Below are 16,315 nucleotides of genomic sequence, written 5' to 3'. Positions count from 1 at the left end.
GTAGTGTGACTGTGGGTGGTGGTAGTGGTAAGGTAGTGTGACAGTGGGTGGTGGTAGTGGTAAGGTAGTGTGACTGTGGGTGATGGTAGTGGTAAGGTAGTGTGGCAGTGGGTGATGGTAGTGGTAAGGTAGTGTGGCAGTGGGTGATGGTAGTGGTAAGGTAGTGTGGCAGTGGGTGATGGTAGTGGTAAGGTAGTGTGGCAGTGGGTAGTGGTAAGGTAGTGTGGATCTTATTGAAAAACATTTAGTATAGAAGATATTTGACCCATCATTAGCAGACAAAATGCAATTCATGTTCAATCCTTGAAAAAAACACAATCAACCCCAATCCTACTGTGAAGCTTTATTTTAAAAGGAAAACCCACACAGGCTCCATACACAGTGGACAGTGGAACAACTATGACTCACTATGGTGATTTTACTGGGATATGGGTACATTTTATGACTCAGAGCTGTAATCCCTATATTTAAATAAAACTAATTTGGATGTAATAGGTCAAACAGATGTTTTATGAGCCCACAAGGTCTGTCACTAATTCATTGTCAATAGGTCAACTCCAAAAAGTGACTTTATGACATCACAAATTCAAGTACTGATGCTCTGATTTCCAGGTTAGGGAGACAGTTGTCTATGTTTATAGATGTTGACTTAACTGTCCAAGATCACAGGAATAACACAATGTATATTCTGTTTTAGGGTGGATTTTCTCTTTAACCAGACCCTCTCGTTTCTGTCTTTTCACCACACCAAAAACATTTTGTCTACATCAGTGTAAGAAAATAGCTTATACAAATAATAATCCAACATTTCATTTTGAAAATCAGTTATTCTCAGAGAAGGACTTTTAGTCGTGAGAACTTTCAGAAAACCTGTCCACCCCATGGATCTCACTTTTAGCTGCTGAAACTTTGCACACAGGAAGAATGAAGCTTTGTTTGTTCGCTGATGATGACCACTGAAGCATATGGATTTGGGGACAGTCCTAGTAGTTTCAGTCGTTGTTCTGGGTGTACTGATCGTAGTAGTAGTATGTTGTGGTCATATTCTGTACTGTTAAATAGTTTTGTAATGACTCCGCACAGGGCCATGGGAAGTGTGGTGGTGAAAATGTCAGTTTAGTGCCGTTACCGACAGTACTGTCCTCTCCATCCTGTCCCTTTGGCCATTTTACATTCCTCAGCATTCAATGTCATTTGATTTGGGATGTAAAATGGTGCATGTGAGAGTGACCCTGATGCGGTGCTGGTGGTCTACGGTTGAGGTCATGTGTCAGAAGCGGTTATCTTGCTCCTGGGTGTGTGGAGCGTCTTCACCACCTTAGCGCTGCTCTTGGCGTCCGTCTCCGAGATGTCTGCCAGCTGCTCCCTGGAGCCGTGCTTCTTCTGGGGACAGATGAAAACACAGGAGAGCAGAAGTGTGCAGCACGTTAGAGCTGTCAACTGTCTCTACGAATACCATCAGAAAGTACTGTATAGTCATAGTGTATTGTGTAGAATTGCAATGAAAGTATGAAATTAAAGACTTATATTTCAGTAATAATATGTACATTTGTATCATTATAGCAAGGGTGTAGTTTTGATTTGGAAAGTGCTGGGGGCAGACATTTGGCGGTTATTAAACCTACACCCTTGCTATTAGGCAAATTCAAATGAAATAAAAATATTAATGATGAAATGTACATATTATTACCACATCAAAGCAGGCAGAAAATTCAAATTAATTTGCTGTTATGGATAGTACCAATAGAAAACAATCATTAGGCGTTAATAACACCTATTAATGGGCTTTTATAGCAGTCATGTTTTTCCAAAATCCTGCAAAAGGGGACAAGAACCAGTGATGCATATTCAGTTCACCTCAAATCAATAATGTTTTGTATTTATTTATTTACATTCGACCTGCAGTTTTGTAGTCAAATTCATATATATTTTTCAAATGCTAATATTGAAATTGGTCCTGACAGCCCTAGTGCCCTAGAACCAGTGGTTCTCAACCTGTGGTACGCGTACCACTAGTGGTACTTGGGCCCCCTGCTGGTGGTACTCGGAGGGATCCCTGGATTATCAATGTTTTTCAAATTTTTTATAAAACCAACTTTAAAATCTAAATACTAATACTACAATGAATGAAAATAAGCTTGAGATAATTGAAATTGGGGTTTAAAATAAGTTGTACATTTATTTGGTTGTTTTTAGATTCAGAGACAAAATAAATGTTATTCAGAGCAGTACGAGCAGCTTGTCATCCACTCTGCTGCATAATCTAATACAGTAACTGCAGGGAGGGAGATGGGTCTGAATCATCCTGGTTTCACACACACACACACACACACACACACACACACACACACACACACACACACACACACACACACACACACACACGCGTGCGTGCGCACGCACGCACACACGACTGAATAAGAGCAAGTCCACGATTGAATCCTGCTGTACAACCACAGCCAAGCCTCGTATCGTGCCAGGTAAGTAACACTATACAGAGTGACTGAACACTCGTTTCTCAAAGCCTTCCGTCTCTTCTAAAATGTAAAACAGTTTTGTTGATTTACATCCACATCACTATTCATTCATCATTATGCTGTTACTGCTGTCGGATTATACTTTATTTGATTGGACTCGGGAAAGAGTCGGGATTTGATGCAGGATATCGGCGATATTATGCTCAAATATAATTTTTATTTTAACTAACCCGGCCGCAAATGACCCACAAACAATACAAATATTTTAGTTTGACTCGCGACTCTGGATCAGCCCGCACAAAACTAGTGTGTGTGTGTGAGAGAGAGGGGGAAGAGGGAGAGAGAAAGAGAGAAAGAGGGAGAGGGAGGGAGATATGGAGAGACACAGTGGGGGAGAGAGAGAGCATCTGACAGACACTTATTTATTTGTTAGAACTGTAGTATATCCCTCCCAGTTACACTTTGTGCATGTGTGAGAGAGAGAGAGAGAGAGAGAGAGAGAGAGAGAGAGAGAGAGAGAGAGAGAGAGAGAGAGAGAGAGAGAGAGAGAGAGAGAGAGAGAGAGAGAGAGAGAGAGAGAGAGAGAGAGAGAGAGAGAGAGAGAGAGAGAGAGAGAGAGAGAGAGAGAGAGAGAATGTGAGAGGGAAAGAGTGTGTGAGAGAGAGCTGGAGAGAGTGTTCATTCAGAGTGAGTGTTTGAATGAAGTACATTTGCTGAAATACAGTTGTTCTTCATTTTCTCACTTGCTATGTTCTCAATGCCCCTCGCATTGTATGAACATTGTGTGGAAGAGTTTGCTAGTTCTAGTACCCCTTTCATACATTGTGGCTGTGTCTGACAAAAGTTAACAATAAATAATGTTATTAGGAATAAGTCTGCCTCCTGCGTGAACTGTGCATAGCTGAATAGAGTTGTATTTTAACGTTGGTCATATGGTGGTACTTGGAGAGCCAGCTATGCTCTCAAGTGGTACTTGGTGTAAAAAGGTTGAGAACCACTGCCCTAGACCATCCTCGTCTTCAGCCATGCACAGGATGAAGGTGAGTCTGAAGACAAAGGAGCATCTGCACACTGGATTACAGCGGGACAGTACTTTATTATGCAATGATTCAACCCAACAGGGTCTTCATCAGGCATTTACTTCAAGAACCCTTGGAGTTAAAACGTTGCATAATAACATACTGTGAGCTGTAATCCACTGTACGAATATTCCTTTGCCTCAGACGATATTATCTTAATAGTTAATACTTAAAAGAACATTTTGGGAAATTAGTTTATCGTCTTCTCCAGAGAGAGACAAGAAGATAGATACCAGTTTCCTCTCTGTGCGTTCAGTAGAAAGCTATCGGGCTGCACGTTAGCCTAGCTTAGCACAATGAATGGAAGCGGACATGGCCGGTTAGCCTAGGCATTGTCCAACTAACACCTCTCCCGAAGGCTAACCGGCCATGTCCGCTTCCATTCATTGTGCTAAGCTCGAACCCAGCGTCTCCTGCGTTAGTGGCGAGCGCCTTGCCCACTGCGCCAATCAGCCGCCCATACTGTGAGTCTTAATGTTGATTGAAGTCCGTTGTAGGGCTGGATTGAATGGTGGATGGCGGGAGAAAGGGAGGGTGGGAGGGAGAGATATTATGAATAATGTGGCTGACCTGTTGAGGAGTGGAGCTGGATCCAGGGATATCTGCAGTTCTTGTGACAGGAAGAGGAGGCACCAGGTCTGTCCTAGCACTGATGAGAGGAGAGGAGGGAGGATGAAAGGAGAGGAGAGGAAAGGAGAGGAGAGGAGAGGAGAGGAGAGGAGAGGAGAGGAGAGGAGAGGAGAGGAGAGGAGAGGAGAGGAGAGGAGAGGAGAGGAGAGAGGAGAGGAGAGGAGAGGAGAGGAGAAGAGAGGAGAGGTTAGGAGAGGACAGGGGAGGGGAGGGGAGGGAGAGGAGAAGAGTGATACAAGCCGAGAAGAGAGCAAGATTCAGATTCTCTTCTATTCCATTCCATGAAAGCTGATCTAAGATCTAAGACCAGTAGTTGCTAAATTTCTTTAGGGCCAGTGTGTGAGAAATGAAGAGAAAGGAGAAAAGTTCTGAGACTTTTACTCTTTAATTGGCTTAATTAGACACTTTTGCTTTAATGCAGTGCTTCTCAAACTTTTTCTGTCAGGCCCCCCTTTGAAAAGCCAGCTTCACACAGATACTGTATGTGGTGCTGAATGGTATCAACACCTTAACTGCTGCATCATGGTGGGCCATGAGATGAGATACTTGGTACTCAGCACCACACTCTGAAACTACTGTAGCTCTCTAGGTGGTATCAGATGAGATTTCAAAGAGTTCTTCCAAGAGTTTGGATGGAGATGTGTCAGGAAGCTTTGTCTCAATGTTGTCTGTAAAGTTTTTTTTTTATCCAGAGTAACTTGGTGATCCTTTGTGTTTTATTAAATAATGATTTTCAGATTTTGAGAAATGGTATTTTCATGGAGAACAGTGCAGCTGCAACAGATAGCACTTTAGTGATAATTTTCTGTAATCAAAATTCTTTAAAAAAAAAATTTTTTTTTTGGGAAATCTCAAGGCCCTCCCTGTCATGCCTCTGCGCCCCCCACTTTGAGAAACACTGCTTTAAGGCTTGAACCCACGGCATCACATGTCAAGGTCCACTTGGTCAACTGACACCAGGATGGTCAAGGTGCTACTTACTTGACCTCAGAGAGTACGGATCTCTCTCCATCTGAGCAGTGGGACCGTCGATACTGGCGGTAACTTCTGGGTGAGTGGGAGTGTCGGATCTTGATCGGGTCACCTTGTGTTCTGGAGAGAGAAGGAACCAGCGAGTGTAAAAATGCAAAACCTTCACTTCAATTTGAAAATAATTGTTCTGTCCTTTTGCTGACTCTGTAGAAGATGGTAAGTGCCTTTCCCATAATGTCAGCATGTTCCTTTAACACACTATCCATACTCAACTCAACTCACCGTGATACAGCCAGCAAACCAATCATATTGTTTGTTTGCAAATACAGTAACTCTGCATTTCATTGGCTTGTATTTCCAAACATTGAAAGGTTTTCTTTTATGATAAAATGTAATACATCGTACATCCTACCATAATGTGTAGGGGAGTAGTTGTCTGTGTAGTTGTCTTCTCAGAGGAAATCTGGTGGAAAAATACCATCTATCTGTTCACTGTCGCCCTGGTTATACGTTTCAATAAATCCTTCTTCTATCAGGGATAATATAGTTTTCTGTCCTGAATATCATTCATATGTGATTAAAACACAGACTGTTATTCAGAGCAGTACGAGCAGCATAATCTAATACAGTAACTGCAGGGAGGGAGATGGGTCTGAATCATCCTGGTTTCACACACACACACACACACACACACACACACACACACACACACACACACACACACACACACACACACACACACACACACACACACACACACACACACACACACACGTGCGCACACTGACCTACCATTTGACCTACTATATACATGAAGTGAAATACGTAAATATGTGTTTCGGATATGAAATAGACAAGTTCCCTAAGAATATTAATAAAGTGAAGAAATAAAATGGGTAGGCTGACTGGATGGATTGAGAAGCAGGTTTGTGACTGTGTACGGTGGCTTGTTTCCCCGGGCGATCTGGGGACTTCAGCCTGCTGCTTGCTGTACCGAATTAAACATGTAGTTAAGATTAGGAGCACTGATAATGCCTTCTAATATATTTTATGCATACATAATACAGTACATACATAATATATTTCTATATGCACACCAAAGCTGGTGGCAAGATACTTCTGCAGGCTGCGTATTGAGTCTGACACACGTTTGTCTTCTAGGTCATGGTAGAGGTTACAATGGTAGTGTATCTAGGTCATGGTAGAGGTTTCATGGTTGTGTATTTAGGTCATGGTAGAGGTTTCATGGTTGTGTATTTAGGTCATGGTAGAGGTTACATGGTTGTGTATTTAGGTCATGGTAGAGGTTACATGGTTGTGTATCTAAGTCATGGTAGAGTTTACATGGTTGTGTATCTAAGTCATGGTAGAGGTTACAGCGTAGTGTATTTAGGTCATGGTAGAGTTTATATGGTTGTGTATCTAGGTCATGGTAGAGTTTGCATGGTTGTGTATTTAGGTCATGGTAGAGGTTACAGCGTAGTGTATCTAGGTCATGGTAGAGTTTATATGGTAGTGGTCACATCATACGTAAATACCACCTCAACTTCCACTGCTACGCTGATGACACCCAAATCTACATCAGTACACAATCCCCCCACAGCCCTCCCCTCAGTCACATTGAATCCTGCATCACTGAACTCCAAACCTGGATGACCCATAACCTCCTCAAATTGAACAGTGACAAGACAGAACTTTTCATCATCGGCACCAAAACCACCCTCACCAGATCCGGACCCATCACACTCACCATCAATGACTCCACCATCACCCCTTCCCCCCGCAACCTCTGTGTCATCCTCGACCCCACCCTCTCATTTGACCCCCATGTTCGCTCCATTGTAAAAACATCATACTTTCAGCTCTGCAACATTGCCAAAATCTGTCACTGCCTCCCCCCCCCCCTGCAGATGGTCCAGAACTCAGCCGCCCGCCTCCTCACTAACACCCGGTCCCGTGAACACATCACTCCTGTCCTCCACTCCCTCCACTGGCTCCCGATCAAGGAACACATCAACTTCAAAACACTACTCCTCATCTTCAAAGCCCTCCATAGCCTGGCCCCCCCCTACCTGACTGACCTCCTTCTCCCCTACCGCCCCACCCGTTCCCTCCGGTCCTCTTCCACTGTTTCCCTCACTGTCCCGTCATCCAAACTTAAAAGTTTTGGTGACTGGGCTTTTTCACGAGCTGCACCCAGACTTTGGAACACCCTCCCTCAGACTGTCCGAGACTCTCCCTCACTCTCCACCTTTAAATCCTGACTCAAAACCTACCTGTTCTCCCAAGCATACAACCTTCCCTAGCCATAACCACCCTCCTCCAACCTACCACCTCCCTTTCCCTGTCCCTACTTTCTCTCCCTCTCCTGCCCCCCCCTCCCCTCGGTTTCCTTACTTCCCTGACTGTTCCCCTACTGGATTCTCTATCTGTTACTTGTTACCCGTGGTTGTATGTCCTGCATTTTCATACTGTTGTTTATTCCCTGTGGTTCTTTGTTTCTTTGTTAATTTGTTTTGCGTATTGTCAGCGTCTTTTGGTTCCTGAAAATCGCTTTATAAATTAAATCTATTATTATTATTATTATTATTATTATTATTATTATTATTATTATTATTATTATTATTATTATTATTATTATTATTTATTATTATTATTATTATTATTATTATTATTATTATTATTATTATTATTATTATTATTATTATTATTATTATTATTATTATTATTATTATTATTATTATTATTATTATTATTATTAGTGTATTTAGGTCATGGTAGAATTTACATGGTAGTGTATTTAGGTCATGGTAGAGTTTATATCGTAGTGTATTTAGGTCATGGTAGAGTTTATATGGTAGTGTATCTAGGTCATGGTAGAGTTTACATGGTTGTGTATTTAGGTCATGGTAGAGGTTACATGGTTGTGTATTTAGGTCATGGTAGAGGTTACATGGTTGTGTATTTAGGTCATGGTAGAGGTTACATGGTTATGTAAATGTGACTTAACCTGTTTTTTTCCCCTTTACCAATATTGTACGATACAATCTTACTGTGGGCACATTCTCATGTGCAGCAACAGCCTGGAGGAGTGGCAGGGGGAGGGAGGGAACACAGACCCAGATCTGGGAACTGCCTTGTAAACGATGTTTAATTCAATGACAAAATAACTTCAATCAGAGCTAGCATTACCTCAAATGTAAACACAGACACCATCTGCAATCCCTGTGTAACCATGGGAAAATTCACATGCATTACATCAGCTGAACTTTATAGAACTGTCATGGAGTGTAATTCATCCACCTATTGTGTTGACCCAATACCTACAGCATTTTATAAGTGAATATTTGACAGTGTCTCAGATCATGTCCTAGAAATTATAAATACATCTCTTCTAACTGGCATCTTCCCAGACGCATTCAAAATGGCTGTTATAAAACCCTTACTAAAAAATAAACCTGGACAGTAATGCACTGACTAGCAAATCTCCCCTTCATCAGCAAAATACTTTAAAAAGTTGTCTCAGTCCAAATAAATATTTTTCTCAAAGAAAACAGCATTCTGGAGGAATTTCAATCAGGCTTCAGAGCATGCCACAGCACTGAAACCGCTCTAACCAAAATGATCAGTGACCTCAGATTAAACTCTGATGCTAATGTAGCCGGTGTGATCTTGTTGCGTTGTGTTTAGTCGATTCGACCCCTGTTAAGGGATCGCCCTGAGTGGGAGTTGAACCCCGATCTCCCTCGTCGCGGGCGGCATCACAGACCACTATACCAAGAAGTGAATTCACTTCTTGCTTCCGGGTCTGGATGCCTCTGGGGAGTGAGTTTACTTGCAGTACCGCTTACCATCCACAGCCACTGAACTACTTGTACCATCGTGACTGTGGATATACTGCGGTACCTCCGTTACACTAACAAGGTCTCAATTCTCGTCATCTTAGACCTAAGTGCTGCTTTCAATACAATTGACCATAATATCCAAATTAATAGGTTGAAAAAGTTAGTGGGTCTCTCTGACTGTGTATTAACTTGGTTCACAACATATATTAAAGGGAGACAATACTACAGTATGTCAAGTTTGGAGATCATGCATCTGAGAAACATGACACCTCCTTTGGAGTTCCACAGGGGAGCTGCTACCACTACCATCATGCTACCACAGGGGAGCTGCTACCACTACCATCATGCTACCACAGGGGAGCTGCTACCACTACCATAATGCTACCACAGGGGAGCTGCTACCACTACCATAATGCTACCACAGGGGAGCTGCTACCACTACCATAATGCTACCACAGGGGAGCTGCTACCACTACCATCATGCTACCACAGGGGAGCTGCTACCACTACCATCATGCTACCACAGGGGAGCTGCTACCACTACCATAATGCTACCACAGGGGAGCTGCTACCACTACCATCATGCTACCACAGGGGAGCTGCTACCACTACCATAATGCTACCACAGGGGAGCTGCTACCACTACCATAATGCTACCACAGGGGAGCTGCTACCACTACCATAATGCTACCACAGGGGAGCTGCTACCACTACCATCATGCTACCACAGGGGAGCTGCTACCACTACCATAATGCTACCACAGGGGAGCTGCTACCACTACCATAATGCTACCACAGGGGAGCTGCTACCACTACCATCATGCTACCACAGGGGAGCTGCTACCACTACCATAATGCTACCACAGGGGAGCTGCTACCACTACCACAATGCTACCACAGGGGAGCTGCTACCACTACCATAATGCTACCACAGGGGAGCTGCTACCACTACCATAATGCCACCACAGGGGAGCTGCTACCACTACCATCATGCTACCACAGGGGAGCTGCTACCACTACCATAATGCTACCACAGGGGAGCTGCTACCACTACCATCATGCTACCACAGGGGAGCTGCTACCACTACCATCATGCTACCACAGGGGAGCTGCTACCACTACCATCATGCTACCACTTGGGGATATCATCAGAGAACACAATGTATGCTTCCATAGCTACGCAGATGCGACACAACTATACATCTTCGCTGAACCAAATTACACTACAGCCATAGATTATATTACTGCCTGTCTCGTAGCAATAAATAAATGGATGAGCAATAACTTCCTAAAATTAAACAAAGACAAAACTGAAATCCAACTAGTCGGCCCTGGAATAAAAAGAGAAATGCTACTGAAAAACATGGGAAAGCTTACTCCTTGGATTAAACCTGAAATTAAAGGTGTCATCATAGACTCAGATTTAAACTTTAAGTCACGCATTAACGAGGTAACAAAAACGTCATTCTTCCATCTTAGAAATATAGCCAAAGTACGACCGTTTCTAAAACAAAATGATGCTGAAAAACCGATCCATGCTTTCATTTCAAGCAGGCTGGATTACTGTAATGCACTTTTACCGGCCTACCAAAAAAAAACACAGAGAGACTTCAGCTCATCCAAAAACCAAGAGGAGAGAGCACATTACTCCAGTGTTATATACTCTACACTGGCTACCGATAACTTTTAGAATAGATTTTAAGGTGCTCCTCCTTGTATACAAAGCACTAAATGGATACTTATTATTTACTACTTATTATACACTTATTAATTATATACCCCCAAGAACACTACGACCATCTACCATTTGTTTACTAAAGGTTCCCAACAATAGCCAGAAGAAGATTGGGGATGCAGTCTTTGCTAGTTATGCACCAAAGCTGTGGAACACAATACCTGTAAATGAGAGCTATTATACTGCATTATTTTTGTCTTGTCTATTGTATGCAGTGTTGCTTGGGGGTGTGTGGGCCCCTTTAGAGTGGTCAGTTATTCAGGTATTTTGCACATTGGCCATTGTTGTATCTTCATCTGGGAGCAGTTTCTGGTGGGGCGACGTGGGTAGTTTGAGTGTACTTGGATTGTTTGCTGGGTACGGTAATTGAGCCACCATTGTGGCACCATGCCTGATTGAATATTTCCTGCCATGTGAACTTTGTAATGCAAGTACTGCTCTGGGTTTTCTTATTATTTATTGTGCCTAAACATTTATAAAACTTTAAGTAGACATACTTATTGCTGTTGTTCTGTAATTCAGTCATTCAGAACTGTTCTTTAAAGTAATTCAGAACTGAAATAGTTCTAGAATGCACCTTAGAACGGGGGAAAAGGCGGAGTATATGAGAAAGACCTACGGCTCTGACAGAACAAAAAATTTAAATATTGCTGTGCTGAAGCACTTTGTTTTTTATGTGTATCTACCAATTTCATGATTTTATGTCTATTTTATGTGTATCAGTGACAATGAAACAGTAAACAAAGAGGCATATTAAGATGTTAGATCCCAATATGAACAACTATGTGTTCAATGCCTTATCTTGACTTTGTCTATTTTGCTGCTGCCTATTTTATGCTAATTTTATGCTTATTTTATGCCTAATTTTACATCTGCACTTAGATAGATAGCTTGCTCTTGATCTGCCAATTTTGTGCTCACATTACTAGCAAGGCGGGCTATTTTGATGCATTGGAAGTGTGTCGTTCCTCTTTTAACCTTCCTCTTAAAGCATTTTTAAAGCATTTTAATGTGTTACTGTGTGTGTGTGTGTGTGTGTGTGTGTGTGTGTTACTCACTCCACTTTCTTATAGGGAATCTCCTTCAGCTGCTCATCCGAAAGACCTGATGAGTCTACCAACTCCTTCCTATAGAGTGATACACACACACACACACACACACACACACACACACACACACACACACACACACACACACACACACACACACACACACACACACACACACACACACACACACGCACGCACACACACACACACACAGCGAGAGAGAGAGAGAAATGTAAACATTTTCCAATAGTACATTGATGTACCTAGTACACACAGTACATCTAGGTACAGATGTAACTACTGTTGGACTAACCAGCGCAGGGACCGCAGGCCAAACCCCCCCCCCGCCAGGGGGCACATCACCTAAATACAATGCTGATTTATTTTGCACATCATCTCACACATATCACACGACTGATGTTACTTTACTTACTGGGTAAGTTAGTTACTTACTGGATGTGTTTCCTCAACAGTATACATTAATGTACCTAGTGTACAGCAGTACAACTACCTACTATACAACAGTAACTAGTGGGTTAGTTTCTTACTTGATGTGTTTCCACAGCTGTTCTTTAGCCTGGACATCAGGACTGCGTCTGTGGAGCAACAACACAACATCATCAGCATAACCAAATGTGTAACCAGAACCAAAATGATCACAATTCCAAAACTACAAGGATTTACCGGTGTAGTGAAAGGTAGGCCATTTTGGAGTGAAAACAACATTGAAAAAGCATAGTATTCTCAGCCTCTTGTTTTCTTTCTATAAGTTCAGGAACTGCTGCCTTACGATCTGGACCGGTGCCGGGAACGTCTGTGGTTTGGGTCATTCTGGTTGCGCTCCTTTTGTCGTCGCTGGACTGCTTCCCACTGAGGGGCGGAGTCAACCATCTCATTCTCCTGACGGGACCTGGAAGACAATGTAGAAAAAGATAGATAGAGGATGACTCTTCAGAAGGTAGGAGAGAACAGTATCATATTCTGTTGACAAACAACAATACAGAAAAAGACCCACCGGTTCTTCTTTTTACGATGTTCCCTGGTGTTGGAGTTCTCTGATTCGCTGCCACTGCTGGTGTTGCCACGGGAACGTGACCTGTTTGGGAGGGGGAGGGCAGTAAAGATGTCAAACAGTTTGGAGAAGGAAGATAAACAATAGTGTTTGGTTGTGAAACTGTGGGTTTAAAGAGTGTGTGTGTGTGTGTGTGTGTGTGTGTGTGTGTGTGTGTGTGTGTGTGTGTGTGTGTGTGTGTGTGTGTGTGTGTGTGTGTGTGTGTGTGTGTGTGTGTGTTTGGAATGCTAAGAATCTTTGTTTGTGTTTGAGAAAGATGGATGTGTGTTAAGTACTAAACAGACTTTGACTGAGGAATGTATGTGTATGTGTGTGTGTATTTGTGTGTATGAAAATGTGTGTATGTGTGTGTGTGTGTGTGTGTGTGTGTGTGTGTGGGTAACTCGTTTTGTGTGTGACAGTGTGTCATAATTACAGTGATATATATGACCTAAAAGCTTGTGTCAGTGACCCAGCTGTATAACAAATACATTATGACCACCATTGAGCTGTAATTTTCTCTAATTAACATTCTAACTGAGGACACCAGGTGACCCCGACACAACCTAGGTTAGAACTAGAAGGTCGGGGCCTGTAGGAGTGCTGATCGGAGACCAGATTGGCTCATGTGTTATTGTGAAGTGTACAGGTATCGAGGTAAAACTCTATACCATGTGTAACATGTTGGAAATTAAAGCAAAGTGACTGGATTTGCTCCATCTTTGACACATAGAAGCACGTTCGATCTCTCTACTGTAGAAACATGGATTATATCTCAAAACATGTTCGTCCAGTGAACCCAAACTGTTCAGTAAAAGCGATGGATGGGATGACTCTCCTAGAGGTCAGGATAGTTACCTTCTCCTGTACTGTTTGTTCTGCTCCTCATTGCTCTGGCCTTTCCTGGAGAAACAACACCAGACACAAACCATCATCACATGTCAACAATGGTGGAGTTATCCTTTATGTGCCACCCACCTGGTCCCACCCACCTGGCACCTGAGTAAACAAAAACAAACATAGAAATACCAAGGCTTTACCTACATGTCACTTCCCAGTAACACCATTAGAGGGGGACATTAGCTCACTGGTTTATACCAAGACAGGGGAAAACAGGGACAGCTGAAACTCTGACTGACTTTAACTACTGTACACAACACATTTCCATTGAATGTGACCAGAAGCCATCGCACATTTTTAACAAAAGTTAGAACGGACTCAAAAGGTTCTTCATCTGAAGTCTTTGTACATTTGAAGACTAGGGTTTCAGCAAGAAGCTGTCTCCAAGGTAAGACAGTGAAGTCCTTTATTCTATTCAATTTTTTTTTAGAGATGCAGGGTCTCTACCTTTGTCTTCTCCCTGCATTGGCAGAGTCCACGTTCTCGCTGCCTCCTGACTGTGTGCGACCCCTGGCTGTAGGGAACTTAGGTGACCTGGTCCGATCGTTGACTGCTGTGTTGTACAGACCACTGAGAGGGAGAGAGAGAGAGAGAGAGAGAGAGAGAGAGAGAGAGAGAGAGAGAGAGAGAGAGAGAGAGAGAGAGAGAGAGAGAGAGAGAGAGAGAGAGAGAGAGAGAGAGAGAGAGAGAGAGAGAGAGAGAGAGAGAGAGAGAGAGAGAGAGAGAGCGAGAGCGAGAGAGAGAGCGAGAGCGAGAGAGAGCGTTAGTTATAGGACTTACTATAAGACTGCTCACTGATCACTCTGTTGTACACACTGCTGGAACAGAAAACAGGTTATGAGACCAGGAATACAACTGTAGTTAAACTAAACTCATCCCCAGATCAAAGTATACTGATGTCTTCTCAACCCCTAAAACAGTATATCATCCCGGTATTTTCAGTATACTAATCTTGGGGAAATGTTGCCTACAATACCACTTTACAATTCAGTACTGTATACGGCAACAGTTGAAACTGACTCCATTCTTTCTTTACCCATAGACATTGAGGTAAATATCAGAACTTATCTTACAAGTTGAAAGTGTTCTGCACATTCTGACACTAAACTTATATTTTTCTGACCTGTAGATCTAGTGAAAAACACGTTTGTTTGAGATCTCAGTGTTCCATTTTTCATCCCACTGGCACAGCTTGTGTCATCCTCCTTATATTCAGCAGCTCCATAGATATCTATATAGATATCTATGAGTATCTCTGTCTGAACTTCCCTCTGACATGCAGACAGGATGTGCACGTCTCTCTGACGATGCCCGCTCACAAGGGAACAGCAGGTACTGAACAGAACACACTGGTGATGATGTCACACATGGCCCTTACCTCTGAGGGCCATTCTCTTCCCATGGTGCACTGGGTTTCCCATCATGCTCCTCTGATCCATCCTCTGGCTTGGCCACCTTGGTACTGGAAATGTCATCATTATGATTTTCATCATCATCATCATCATCATCATCATCATCATCATCATCATCATCATCACCACCACCATCACCATCAGCATTGCTATCATCATCATCATCATCATCACCATAACCATCCTCAATATCATCAACATCATCACCATTGCATCATCTTGTTCATTTATAATCATTATCTTCCAGCATCGATACATGAGCCAACAGACGCAGTAATACATAGTAACAGACGCAGTAATACATAACAACCAGCATCGATACATGAGCCAACAGACGCAGTAATACATAGTAACAGACGCAGTAATACATAACAACCAGCATCGATACATGAGCCAACAGACGCAGTAATACATAGTAACAGACGCAGTAATACATAGTAACAGACGCAGTAATACATAACAACCAGCATCCAGGGACGTGCACAGGACTTTAGAGGGGCAGGTGCTCAAAGGCTGAAAGGGGCACTATACCTGTGTGTCTTAGTAAGGGCCCTTTTCGGGCGGGGGGCCCCCCTTTTTATGCTTTTTGGGGGGTTTTGGTGATCAAATATTGAATATTGAACTATAATAATCAGTGCAGGAGCTCACTTATCCTTGAAAGACACTTTTATCACTGACTTAAAAGGCCCATACATCTCCATAAATGTTCAGGGGGGAGGGAATAAGTGCTTACCCTACAGACCCCAAGAAGTGCTGTATATTCTGTATTGTTTAATATAAATGCCTTTTTTATTCCAATCCTGATTTGTATTTGAGATTCCCAAATCCCATCGGACTTGACTTCTTCGTGTCCCTCAATGAGTGTAATACCAGCATTCAACTGTATGCGCCACAGCGGTTTCTATCATCATCATCATCATCACCACCCACGCTATGCATAAATTATATAGGTCCTCAGAGGAGGCCGTGCAAACTGCAATGGAATATGGGGCATCTCTCTCTCTTTACCTAATATTTTGATTCTATCCTGACTTTTTTCAGTTGGAAGGGCAGTCTATATGCGCAACGGTAATTTTTTCTTTTTTAAAACAACTATCTACTATACAACAGTAACTAGTGGGTTAGTTGTTACTTACTTGATGTGTTCCTCAACAGTATACATTAA

The 16,315-nt window shown here is 42.6% G+C and overlaps 1 protein-coding gene across 1 annotated transcript in view; it reads right to left on the bottom strand.

Annotated features, from left to right (window-relative positions):
- Nucleotides 1-230: 230 nt before the first annotated feature.
- The window catches only part of epb41l4a (erythrocyte membrane protein band 4.1 like 4A), a gene marked incomplete at its 5' end in the record, with an annotated part of 82,769 nt that continues 66,684 nt past the window's right edge, over nt 231-16,315 (bottom strand). The window contains 10 exons of the mRNA XM_084324951.1: nt 231-1,383; nt 4,127-4,205; nt 5,168-5,278; nt 11,797-11,865; nt 12,336-12,383; nt 12,578-12,697; nt 12,803-12,883; nt 13,697-13,741; nt 14,186-14,308; nt 15,117-15,200. Of these exons, the coding sequence (XP_084181077.1) occupies nt 1,264-1,383; nt 4,127-4,205; nt 5,168-5,278; nt 11,797-11,865; nt 12,336-12,383; nt 12,578-12,697; nt 12,803-12,883; nt 13,697-13,741; nt 14,186-14,308; nt 15,117-15,200 (880 nt within the window). The 3' untranslated portion in view covers nt 231-1,263. The remainder of the gene's footprint in view (nt 1,384-4,126; nt 4,206-5,167; nt 5,279-11,796; nt 11,866-12,335; nt 12,384-12,577; nt 12,698-12,802; nt 12,884-13,696; nt 13,742-14,185; nt 14,309-15,116; nt 15,201-16,315) is intronic.

This window comes from Notolepis coatsorum, assembly GCF_963971535.1.
Source record: "Notolepis coatsorum genome assembly, chromosome: 11".
Taxonomy (NCBI): Eukaryota; Metazoa; Chordata; class Actinopteri; order Aulopiformes; family Paralepididae; genus Notolepis; species Notolepis coatsorum.
This window is presented reverse-complemented; position numbering and strand designations above follow the sequence as displayed.